The sequence below is a fragment of the Phyllobates terribilis genome, unplaced genomic scaffold (assembly GCF_046119375.1).
Source record: "Phyllobates terribilis strain yellow unplaced genomic scaffold, ASM4611937v1 Scaffold_5__5_contigs__length_657084704, whole genome shotgun sequence".
Taxonomy (NCBI): domain Eukaryota; kingdom Metazoa; phylum Chordata; class Amphibia; order Anura; family Dendrobatidae; genus Phyllobates; species Phyllobates terribilis.
This window is the reverse complement of record NW_027362765.1, coordinates 55,360,073-55,372,299: the sequence shown is the minus strand read 5'-3', so window position 1 is coordinate 55,372,299 and position 12,227 is coordinate 55,360,073. Positions and strand designations below refer to the sequence as shown.

Here is a 12,227-nt window from a genome sequence, read left to right as displayed (position 1 = left end):
ACCCCTCCCGTTGGGGGTTATACCATCCCCGCTGCACCATCCATCCACCGGCCTCAGCGGACTGTCCTGCAGCGGCAGCTCCATAAGCTGCATTCAACGGGTGGCGTAGTCGTACTACATCTACCGCTAATAGACTGCCGTCCAGTTTGACTCCCTGGGCACGGACCGGGTCACCGCCACGAGACTACAACCCTCAACAGATCCGGCTCCGGGTAAGCTCCCGCGTGCGCAACGCAGCGCGACACAGGCCCAGGGGCGCGTCAATTGCTTGATATCAAACTGGCGTAGGAGAAATGGAGACACCGATTGGAGAGGACTCTTCACCCATCTATCATATATGATAATCACAAGTTTCCAGGTCTTGGTTTTACTACTACTTTGCTTTCTACTCTTTTTTTCTTCTGAACAACAATGTTAAAGCAGATGCCTTAGCTAGTTCTTTAGACCCTACAGACCAGGCTACTGACCCTTAATTCATTATCATGCAAGAGACTATTGTCCGCATCCGTGATATTCCACCTAGAAAGATCGCCATTCAACAGAATCAAAGAAAAAATATTCTGTCATTGGAACATTTCATCAAGTTGACAGACATCCATGTGTGCACAAGTCATTTGATTTTCTTAACTTTTCCATTGGTCTACTTTAGCTCAACATGTTAAGGACTTTGTAGAGGCATGTTCTTCTTCTACGCAGAGCAAAAGTTCTCACCTCAAACCGGCAGCTTGTTATCTTCTCCTGTCTCTGAATCGTCATGGACCCTTATAACTATGGACTTTATAAAGGATTTATTCAGCTCAACTCATTGTTTAGTTATTTGAGTATTTGGAGACAGATTCTCCAGAATGGTGCACTTTCTTCTTCCTCTTGGTCTCCCTACAACTGCAAGTTTGCATCTAAGCGCATTTCCTTTACTTCATCTGTCTCTGATAGTTGTACACAGCTTGTTTCAAGCTAAACTCTATCTTTTTCCAGACTATCGCCCTCAGTCCAAAGTTCAAATTGAAGGCGACAATTTATCTTGACATGAAAACAGGGACTGGCTCAACTCAAGACATATGGAAACAGGTCACTCTAATGTGATTTTCCATTATTTCATGTGTCTTCCCTTCAGCCACTAATGTTAAATAGTTTCTCTAGGAGTTTCTTTGTTACTTTGAGACTCGGCATGCATAAAAATAATAGGTACCCTGGCAATAGCCGTATTCCCTTTTCTTGGTGGAACGACATGTCGCGGATCATAGCGGTGACTAATGCATCTCTGCTGTGATCAAATATTATCTTACATTTAATTGTTGTGTGTTTTGTGTATGCGACAATCTAATGTTTTTTAATTTAATATATGGAAAGAAATTCTCAGTTTTAATAAGGTGGAGGGAAGCATTGATAGCTTATTTGCCGAAAATCTAAATTGAATTTGAGTGTCTCCTGTGGCCTGTGATTGGATGCAGAAGGCACATTTGTGGTGATCAGCCATGGATTTTAATTTTCTGCCATTTGAAATGCCATTTCAATGTTTACCAATAAAAAAAAATTACTAAAAACTTTTTCAAAATCTGTGAAGCACAAACTAATAAAATCAGTACTTAATTTTAGCATTCAGAGAGACTCAAAAGAATCTGAGACTTCTCTGCAGTTAGTGGTCACTACTCACCTGGGTAATCATATTTAGGAATCTCCTCTTTACACCGCTCATCACCCCTCACATATGTCTCTGTAGTATTAATATGGGGCAGATCTTTACCCTGAAACAAATATTGTAAAAGTCACAGACAGATTGAGAAATTACATCTATGATCAGCTCTAATCCTGCCATCTCCACAGTTCTCATTACACAAGTATAAAACATATAATACTGGTGGATAAAACAAGACTGAACACAAGACCTTCACAGCAGTCTACACATCATAGGGGAGATCTCATGACACCTTCTCTCCATCTACCTGAGGATCCTGAGGAACATTGGGATTTTCTTGTTTACAGTCCTGTGGATGAAGAGGACGGGGACATCTCTCTGGTGTTGTCCTCTTACTGGATAGAACTGGAGGAAACACATAAAGGGATTGAATTCATTCTTTACATACAGATAATTATAGACCATGTATATTTAGTCCTGTCTATTACCTGGTGATGTGAGGGGCTGGGGAACCTCCATCATGACGTCCTTGTACAGATCTTTGTGTCCTTCTAAATACTCCCACTCCTCCATGGAGAAATAGACTGTGACATCCTGACACCTTATAGGAACCTAACACATACAATGATACCGTCATCCACCCGATCCCTTTATAGCGCTACTGTATAATGTCCCAGCATTCCCATCAGTGTCACCTCTCCAGTCAGCAGCTCAATCATCTTGTAGGTGATTTCTAGGATCTTCTGGTCATTGATATCCTCATGTATCAGGGGGTGATGTGGGGGCCCTGTGATTGGGCTCAGGGGTCTTCCCCATCCCTCAGACACAAAGGCCTGACAGTGCTCACTAGAGGTCTTCTTCATTACTATGTAATCCTGGTTATGGAGAAACAAATTAATAAATCTCACAAGACATTTCCAGAGTCCTCACCTCTCCAGTTCTGTCCATCTGTTATTCCCACATATAAGAATGTTGTAATGTGACATCATTACAATCTCTCACCTCTCCAGTAAGCCGGAAGAGGATCTCTAGGGTGAGGTGTAATATCCTCTCCGCCATCTTGTCCCTGTCCATATCCATCATTGACGGGTCACTCAGGAAAATTCTCTTCTATAGAAGATCTCCACTGAGAGAATCCGATATTGTAGGGACCTAAATAAAACAAAAATGTAAAATCATACAAAACTTGAGAGGAAACCTTTGATGAGATATCAGAGGTGAATCTAGGTTTTCCTGCACGCTGGTCAAAAATTTTGGCGCCCCCTCCACAGCTTAAGCGGTTTGAGTAGTTGTCATTTGACTGCTCATATATGATTTTGATGCCTACAGTCATGTGCTGACGAACTGGTCTTCCTAATTTTCTCCATGTTCAGTGAAATACTTCAGCCTCTGCTTCACTGAGAGAAGCAGGAAGAGCAGCGAATCAGCACGAGACTAAGTATAAAAATGATGACTGCTGGTATCTGCAAGCAGAGCCAAATACTGACAGTGAGTATATTGCACACTTTTAGGACCTAGCACGTTACAATGATGAATTTTATAATTAATGCTCCTGACATAAATACAGATGTAGTAATCCTTAACTTGTGAGATGAAAATACATTATTAACATAGCTATAAATCACGATATCTGGTGAGTTATGGATTGTTACATGTGTACAGGATCAGAACCAGTGAAAGCACAGGAATACATCACCATAACCACCAAGAGTACAGAAATACATCACCAGAACCACCGTAAGTACAGGAATACAGCGCGAATTGTATTATCACATCAGCCCCACATACATTTGTATCGCATGAACCTTGAACTCCTAGTATGTCTTTAAAAATGATAAGGAGATACTGGGAGTTGTTGTTAACAGGCATTATTAGAATGCAGATTATACAGAAACCACAGTTCTGATGAGACATAGTTAGTATCAGAAATTGACATTTAAAGGGGTTGTACTGTCTAGGATGACAAGTCTGCAGTCACTCTGTGTGACTGCAGACTTGTGAATCCTTGCAGCGTACACACTGCGAGCATTCGCCAGCGTTTGTGCCGTGAACGACAGTCAAGTATGCAATATGCATACTCCCAGCCAGAACCCCTCTAGTGGGCGCGGCTTTGCTCAATACACTTGATCTCCGTTCCTGCGCAGACACCGTTGAATCCTTGCAGCGCGCAGTGCATGTGCTGGAAGGATTCACGAGTCTGTAGTCACACAGAATGACTACAGACTTGTCATTCTAGTCCGGATAACCCATTTAAATCCAGGTACCTGATAGATGACATCTTCTCTGATTGGAGTTATTCTCTTTCTTTTCTTCCTGATCTTGACTAGACGCCATCATGGTTTTTCACATCAATAGCTCGCCACTGCAGACTAACATATTTAGTATTGTAGGAAAGGATCCAGCTCAATATTATATTCAACCAATTGATTAGTAAAGTTATGAAAACATGTCTTCACTCAATGTCCGCCAGCGAAAACACCAACACATTTCTGGGGCATACAGCACCTTTACCACTAGTCCATTCAAAGATAGATCTTTTGCTTTATTGGTAAAGTTAAAAAAATATCTGTTGAGCTGTATCCTTTCCTAGAACACTATGGCTGTTTCCATTCCTAGCAGTGTCGCTTCTCCGATATCTGGAAAGAAATAGGCTATTACAGTGAGCCGGCTTCTTCCAAATATGTTTAGACTTCCCTGTTTTCCGGTCCTCAGCACAACCCGACATGGTGCCCTTAAAAATAACAATGTCATAATAATGCTCCTGAATAAAAATATTTGCGCTACGTTGTGCCCCTGAATAATTGCTCTTTACTGTGGTCTCTCCGCTTTCTATACTGAGCCCCCACTTCACATTGTCCCCCATACTGCCCTCTTTCTATACCACCCCCTACACTATCCAGCCTCTATACTGTGCCTTCTCCTCACACTCTCCCCGCATACTGTCCCCTCCATACGGTCACCTCTCTATGCTGCCCCTCACACTACTCAACCTCTATACTGTGTACCCCCTCACGCTATTTTTCTCAATACCGTTCCCACACACTTTTCTCCCCCCAAGCTATCCAGTCTCCATACTGTGCCCACTCACATCTTTCCCCCCCCAATACTGACACAATTTTCCCTGCATACTGTCTTCTCTCATCACATCTCACCTCATACTATCCCCTCAAACCACATTTCTCCTGTATATTGAATAAAAAGATAAAATATAAACACAAAAATTGGACTTTATACTTCCAACACGACCAGTTTCCAATTTTGCGTTTTCATTTTTGCCACCCCTTCTCACCAGAACCATAATTTTTTTATTATTTTTCTGTCCACACCATTCATTTTCCCACATAATGTACTGGAAAACGGGAAAAAAGTTCCAAGTGTGGTGAAATTGGAAAAAAAAAAGAAATTGTGACATTGTGTTTTGTGAATTGTTTTTACGGCATAAATTGTGTGGAAAAAATGACCTCACGATATGATTCTGATCATCAGTGCGACAGCGGTAACCAAACATGCTCTGTTTTTTCATTATTTTCGTGATGAAAAAATTTTTTACGTTTTAAAAAAAAATTAGTTGTGTCATCATTTTCCGAGACCCACAATTTTTTCATTTTTCTGATGGCATTTTTTCATTTTTCTGATGGCTTATTTTTTTGAGAGGCGAGACGACATTTTTATTGATAACCTTTTGAGATAGATGTGTCTTTTTGATCGCTTGTTACAACATTTTTTGTGAAATCGCAGCGACCAAAACAAACGTAATTTTGGCATTCTTGAATTTTTTCCGTTTACGGTATCTACCAATCAGGTTAATTGTTTTTTGATATTTTGATAGATTGGATTTTTGTGAATGCGGTGATACTACATGTGTATTTTTTTATTATCTGAATTTTTTTTTTTTTATTATTATTTTTTTTAAAATTAAACCGTCTTTATTGAACAAAAATAAAAGTGTACAAACATTGTCCAAAAATATTAAGGAAGATCTATAAAAAAGAAAATTGTGCAATACTTTGAACATTAGACGGTTCATTATAACTATAACCTTTTTCCCCTCCCTCACCCTTCCCCCTCCCGAGTACATATCCACAGCTTTATATCACAATATCAATCAAGCCTAACAGGAATTTTGCCGGCTAGTTGCTCTTTCATATACCAGTTAGTAAACTGGAAACAACTATGTATCGCCTGACGTATAGATAATGTCTGGGTATTAATAAAAGAGGACAATGTAAGGAAAAAATGTTCAGTGTATTTGTCTTTATGGCCTCTATCCATTCCATTTTGAAAAGAAAGGTTACCTTCGTAGTAATTAAGATCAAGGAAGGAGTTGCATCCTGTGCCCATAGATGAAGAATACTTTTGCGCGTGGCTGCTGCCCATATGAATAAAATGCGGAGCAGCTGAACGGAAAGTCTCACCAACTGATCTTGAGTGAGGATGTTAAATATGGCCCATTCCGGGGAGAGGAATAGATATACCAAAATTATTAGTGAGATGATGCAAAAGTGTATCCCACACCACCCTTATTTTTGGACAGTCCCAGAGGCAATGAAAAATGTCAGCTGGAGAATGTAAGCATTTAGGGCAGGGAAAGTTACCTGAGGGGGAAATTTTAGACTTAACTTCCGGGGAGATATATGCTCTATGGAATATCATGAGAGTCATGGTTGTGTAACTATCATACAGTAACAGAGTTAATATGTAATGTGGCGTTCAAAAGGTCTTTTACCCGACAATCAGTTAGGTGAGATACCCATCTCCCCCGGCCCGGTGAAGAGTCCGACCACTTTATGGAAGGTTTCAGTCACACATATAAGACTCAGGGAATAAGTCCCCATTTGGGCTTTAATGGAAATTAAGTTTAGAGGGTGCACTCTAACGTCTTCCGGTATGTCCCGCAATATCGAGCCTACATAATATCTAATCTGAGTAATAGTGAAGTTATCTCCAGCCAGAATTTGGTATTTGAAGACAATGTCTTCCAAGGTAAGAGGACATTGATTATCTGTCAACATGTCACAAACCAGTCTACATCTATTATTCCCAAGCACATGGCCTGCCCTGTAGAAAGGAGGGGTTGCCTTGAAAGGGGAGAAACACCGAGATATGAGGGTTAAGTCCACTAATTCGTCTAGCGTGACGCCATCCCAAAACTACTGACCATAGTAGGGGGTTATCTCTAACCTCCACTGGGACTTCAGCTTGTTGTAAATGGAGCAGAGCTGGGAGGCTAAAGGGTCCACACATGGCCTCCTCTATTGGAGTATTAGCAAAGCGAGTGAAGGCATTGATCCAGTCAAGGGAGACGCTATACTGTAAAGACGTAAATTTGTGAGATTAAGGCCACCTAAAGTTAGTTTGTTGCAGCTTAAAAATACTGATTCTAGAGCCCCCTTCTGAACCCCAAATAAATTGACGAAAGACTTGTGTTAAAAGGTGGTCGTCAGCTTTGGATAACAGAGCAGGCAGTGTCTGTAAGGGAAAGAGTATTTTAGGGAAAGAGATCATTTTAATCAGATGAGCCTTACCCGCAAAAGGATAATTTAAGGGATTTCCAGGATTGTATTTCCTGTATAACCACAGAAATAAGAGACCAGACATTCAGTTTATAGATATCATGAGGATTTGAGGGTAGGTGAACACCAAGATAACGTAGAGAGTCTCTCCTCCACTGACAGGGGAAACGGCCACCGTTTCTGAGCAGTTTTGAAAATAGATAAAACATGAGATTTGTCGTAATTTATACGAAATCCCGAAACTGCTACAAACTCGTTAAAAGCATCCATTATACGAGAAGGAATGGATTCCTTAGGGCTGGCTTTCATGAGTAAGATATCATCAGCAAATGCCAATGTTTTAAGCGTGTAGTGGCCGATCCAAATACCCCCAATGGAATGGATCATCTCTGGGTACCTCAGCAAGGGGTCTAGGGCAATACTAAAGAAGTTGTGCACTACTTTAGATTACCCCCCCAATGTATTTCCCCGGGGCCCCTAAGACCTTTTGTAAATACCTTCCGTTGCAGGTAATGCCTGTGAGCGGTGCTATCACTGGCCACTCACAGGCATCATGTGACCCCCAGCTGCAGCCGGCTCTGACTTCCGCTGATATCACGACAAGTGCTGGCAGCAGCTGGGGTCTTTTTCTTCCTGGTTCCACGGTGGATGCCAGGCTGTGGGCGGGGTTACACCCCCCCCCCCCCCGCGTCAAACCCAGAATCCACTGGTCACTCTGCCTCTCCGCATTCATTGGGAAAGCTCATGGTGGATGCTTGGTGTGATGCGGGGGGGGGGGGGGGGGGGGTGTGTAAGGGGTAACCCCGCCCACAACCCAGCAGCCACCACGGGGACCCCAGCGCTCAATATCGCGCGACCAATCAGCAAAGCGGTGTTTAAATTTGGCGCCAATAATGCTGATTGGTCGCAGCCAGCGACGGCGACTAATCAGTAGAGCGGTGTTTAAATTTGGTGGCAATATCGCTGATTGGTCGCGGCCGCCGGCGCCAAATTTAAACACCGCTTTGCTAATTGGTCGCGGTCTCCGGCAGCGACCAATCAGCAAAGCGGTGTTTAAATTTGGAGCCGGCGGCCGCGACCAATCAGCGAACCCTGTTACTGAGGACCGGAGAGCGTGTTTAAATTTGGCACCAAAATCGCTGATTGGTCGCAGCCAGCGGTCGCGACCAATCAGCAGACCGGTGTTTAAATTTGGCGCCAATATCGCTGATTGGTCGCGACCGGCGGCCGCGACCAATCAGTGAATCGTATTAGTGAGGACCGGGGAGCGGCGCTGCCTGTGCAGGTACTTCCGCTGAGATGACCGGCTGCTCACAGCAGAAGTATCCCAACTGGCGGCGCCGCTTCCCGGTCCTCCTTTCACACTTGCCGTCGGGAGATCAGCGGCTCTAGGCACTGATCTCCCGACGGTAGCCACATGGAGGGCAGCGGAGCCGCCGGTCGGGGTCCTTCCACTGCGAGCAGCCGGGAGATGACTGGTAGTCAGGCTGGCCGACTGGACTGGTAGTCAGGCTGGCCGACTGGACTGGTAGTCAGGCTGGCCGACTGGACTGGTAGTCAGGCTGGCCGACTGGACTGGTAGTCAGGCTGGCCGACTGGACTGGTAGTCAGGCTGGCCGACTGGACTGGTAGTCAGACTAGCAGCGGGACCTGAGGGCTGAAGCAGAGTTTAGAACACAAAGCTACAACCTTGCACGGGCACCTCCATTTTGGAGGAGGTGCCTTTTATATGAGAAGTCCTCCGGAGCCGGGGACTCCTTAACAGCCGGCAGCAGCAGCAGGAGAGCGGAAGACGCCGGGCCGGGAGCACGGCGGTAAGGGGGACGGCATCTCTGCCTGTCAGGGGGCAGAGACGCCGATGCTACAGACATCATGAAGAGCATTTAAATCTCCACCTAATAGTATATTAGTGGGATGCCAGCCATGAACGACCTTCAAGAGTTTAGTAAAAAGGAAGAATTAGTAGTGTTGGGCACATAAACGTTAATGAGGCAATATTCCCGCTGTTCAATAATGGCGCTGACTAGTATATATCGTCCCTCCCGGTCTCTCATTATATCCTGTATAGAATATTTGTAACAGAATGGCCACCCCACGTTTTTTCCACAAAAAGGAAGCCTCCAAGCACTCCACATAATATCTATTATGGAGCGCTGGGTGACCCCTGCAAAGCCAGTGAGTTTCTTGTAGAAAGGCAATATGTGGACGTAAGCGAGTGATATGGTCTAAAACTTTTCTGCTCTTAACCAGTGAATTAAGGCCAGCCACATTCCAGGATAGAAGTTTGAGAGAGCTTATATTAATGTGAGGAGCTATATTATTGAGGGCAGCCATGTTAACCTATCCCACTTTGGGGCCAAAAAATAGGAATAGGAAAAAGAGCATAGTTGGGCAAAGGTCTGTCCCAGCGAGCAAACCCAAATACCCAAAGTAGCCAAAAAGACCGAGTATAGACTGTGCCCAAAGAAGGGGAACCCACCCCATACACCCAATCCCCAACTAAACTGAAAAACAACATATAAACCAAAATGCTGAACATCAGGTTAAATTATCCCAACTAGTAGCATCAAGTAACTGGAGAGGATGCCCGGGAGTAACGCTCAATTTCCTCCAAGGCTTTATCAGGATCATCAAAAGACATCAGTTTCCTTGAAGCACCACCCGGAGGTGTTCAGGGTATAAAAGGGCAAAACGATTGCCCCTGTCATGTATCAGCTTACATACTGATAAGAAAGCACAGCGCTTGGCTGCCACCAAGGAGAAATCCTGAAACATGAGAAGGGAGTGACTCTCATACTTCAACGAGGAGGCGGCTCGAAACGCCCAGAGCAGTTGCATTTTGTCCTGATAATTGATTAACTTGAAAGTAACAGTACGTGGACGGGTTTTTGGATCAGAGCGCTCAGGTCCAATCCTGTGGGCTCGCTCCACCACCATGGAGCCAGGCAGGTCAGGCAAATTGAGTGCTCGTGGGAGCCAGGAAGAAGGTGGTGAAGGGTCCTTCACAGATTCAGGGACGCCGATGATCCGGAGAATGTTACGACGACTCCGGTTCTCCAAGTTGTCAAATTTTTCCTGAAGTTGCTCTATTTCAAGGTCTCTGTCTTTTATTTGAGCAGCAAAGGATTGTACAGTGTCCTCTAAAACAGAAATCCGTTGCTCTGCCGCTGAGATTTTACTGGTGTGTTCAGTCAACTGGGATGTGATTGATTCCAGTAAGGATTGAAAAGACTGAAGTCTGGTGTCAATCGCCGGCATAAGTTTCATTATAATAGAAGCAATGGCTTGCAGAGATTCCTCAGACATGGTGGTGTTAGAATCCGGTGTTTTAGGAGGAGATTTAGCGAACTGGACTCTGGTTTTAACCGATTTAGAGCCAACAGGGTTCACAATTTATCCATAAAGGATGGAGAGGAGTATGTAGTAAACAAGTGTGCGTGAAAAGATATATCCCGGGGTCATCCGCAATACGTAAAGCGAGCCCTGATGGAAGGGGGCTTTATCCGTTATCTATCCAAGCACATGTAGGAAGGCGCCGTTATAAAAAAAGCAGTAATCACTGCTTAGCGCTGATCTCCGGAAGTAACAAATAGAAAGTTCACATCAATAACAGGCCATGTAGTTGTAGGCAGAATTTTAGTTCTCCCCCATCGGTGTTATAATTGAGAGGATATGTAGTATACAGTGGCCGAATGAAAATTTGTAAGATTATTATGGTGTTTTCCTCTCTTGGCCACAAGATGCCACCAAAGTTCCAGTTGTTATATGATGTACTGTACAATTATCTTGCAAAATATGGGATGTAATAGTCTTTTGAGTACTTCTTCGATTTATTTTGAATAAAGTACTATAGTAATGGTAATGAATGTTTGTATCTATTAATACCTGCGTAATGAAAATTAGGAGCAGATCTTGTCTTGACCATCTCTGGCCCGGGAAATAATGAAGGTGTGCTGGCAACCGCAATAGAGCATTGTATGCCTCTCCTCCTGTCTCCCCTTCCCCTCAGATCTAGGCGCGATGGACGCGGAGACTTCCCCTGGTATCCCTCGTCGTGTCGCTGGGCTGAGGTGGTACGATAAGGTCACTGTAAGGTAGCAAAGTACAGCGGGGGAGGGGGCCAGGCACCAGATCTCTTTGGGCACCTCGCTGTCGCGCTCCACTGACCTGGAGCTGCGTCGCCACTTGTAAAGGATGGGGAGAGCGAGAAAATGGCCGCCACGGTCCAGACCCCTCCGCCCGGCAGCAGCAGCCCCCTCTGCCACTCACCGAAGTCCTGATCGGTCTGCAACTGCGCCACGTCTCGAGGGCCGGGCACCGACCAGGCTCCCATCTCCCTCGCTGCTTCTAGATGGTCTGTGAATAGGGGCCAGGAGTGGAATGGCTGCGCCATGAACCTGGGGAATCTCCGACTCCGGCTCCAACCAGCACACGAGGACACCAAGCGCTGGACCCAACCTTCAGGTCCCGGTCTCCCTCCTTCGACGTCAGTGGCTCTGGTGCAGGTATCGAGGCGACTCCAGCGATCGGCTCCCCCAGCTCGAGGAATCGGGACAGGTAAGCGCTATGCCGTGGTGGGTGTCCGGTACCTCAGTAGGCAGGATTTGCCGAGCCAGTTGCTCCGGATCCAGTTCCCAGCCCAGACAGGCCTCTCTAGTGGGCTCCCTCAGATGCGCCACTCCGGGTGCGCAGCGGGCTAGGATAGACCGAGGCTTTGGGCCTGCAGGAAGGCCTCAGATAGGCCTTAGACGCCGTACTAATATATCTGCTCCAGGGGGCAAGCTGCGGGGGTCACAGTCTTTTAAAACCCCTTTAGAGGGTTGTAGGATGCGGGATGGAGGATGAAATCCCTTGATTTGGAAGGATTATAAGCTGTTGGGCAGAGAGCTCTCAGATGTGCCTCCTGCTCTTTCAATATCTGGACACGCCCCCCATTATCTGAATTTTTAATGGGAGAAAACGAGGGTGATTTGACACGTGTTTTTTTTATTTTTTCCACATTTTTTAAAACATTTTTTTTTTTACTTTTCACACAGTCCCCTTAGGGGACTTGAAGCTGCGAGCATCTGATTGCGGCT

The 12,227-nt window shown here is 45.0% G+C and overlaps 1 protein-coding gene across 1 annotated transcript in view; it reads right to left on the bottom strand.

The window, feature by feature from the left end:
- LOC141271946 (uncharacterized) overlaps positions 1–4,272 on the bottom strand; it is a 102,929-nt gene extending 98,657 nt beyond the window's left edge. Inside the window, exons 1-4 of the mRNA XM_073682193.1 lie at positions 3,901–4,272; positions 2,639–2,788; positions 2,332–2,511; positions 2,125–2,248 (exon numbers count right to left, since the gene is read on the bottom strand). Of these exons, the coding sequence (XP_073538294.1) occupies positions 2,125–2,248; positions 2,332–2,511; positions 2,639–2,719 (385 nt within the window). The 5' untranslated portion in view covers positions 2,720–2,788; positions 3,901–4,272. The remainder of the gene's footprint in view (positions 1–2,124; positions 2,249–2,331; positions 2,512–2,638; positions 2,789–3,900) is intronic.
- Between the last annotated feature and the right edge of the window lie 7,955 nt (positions 4,273–12,227).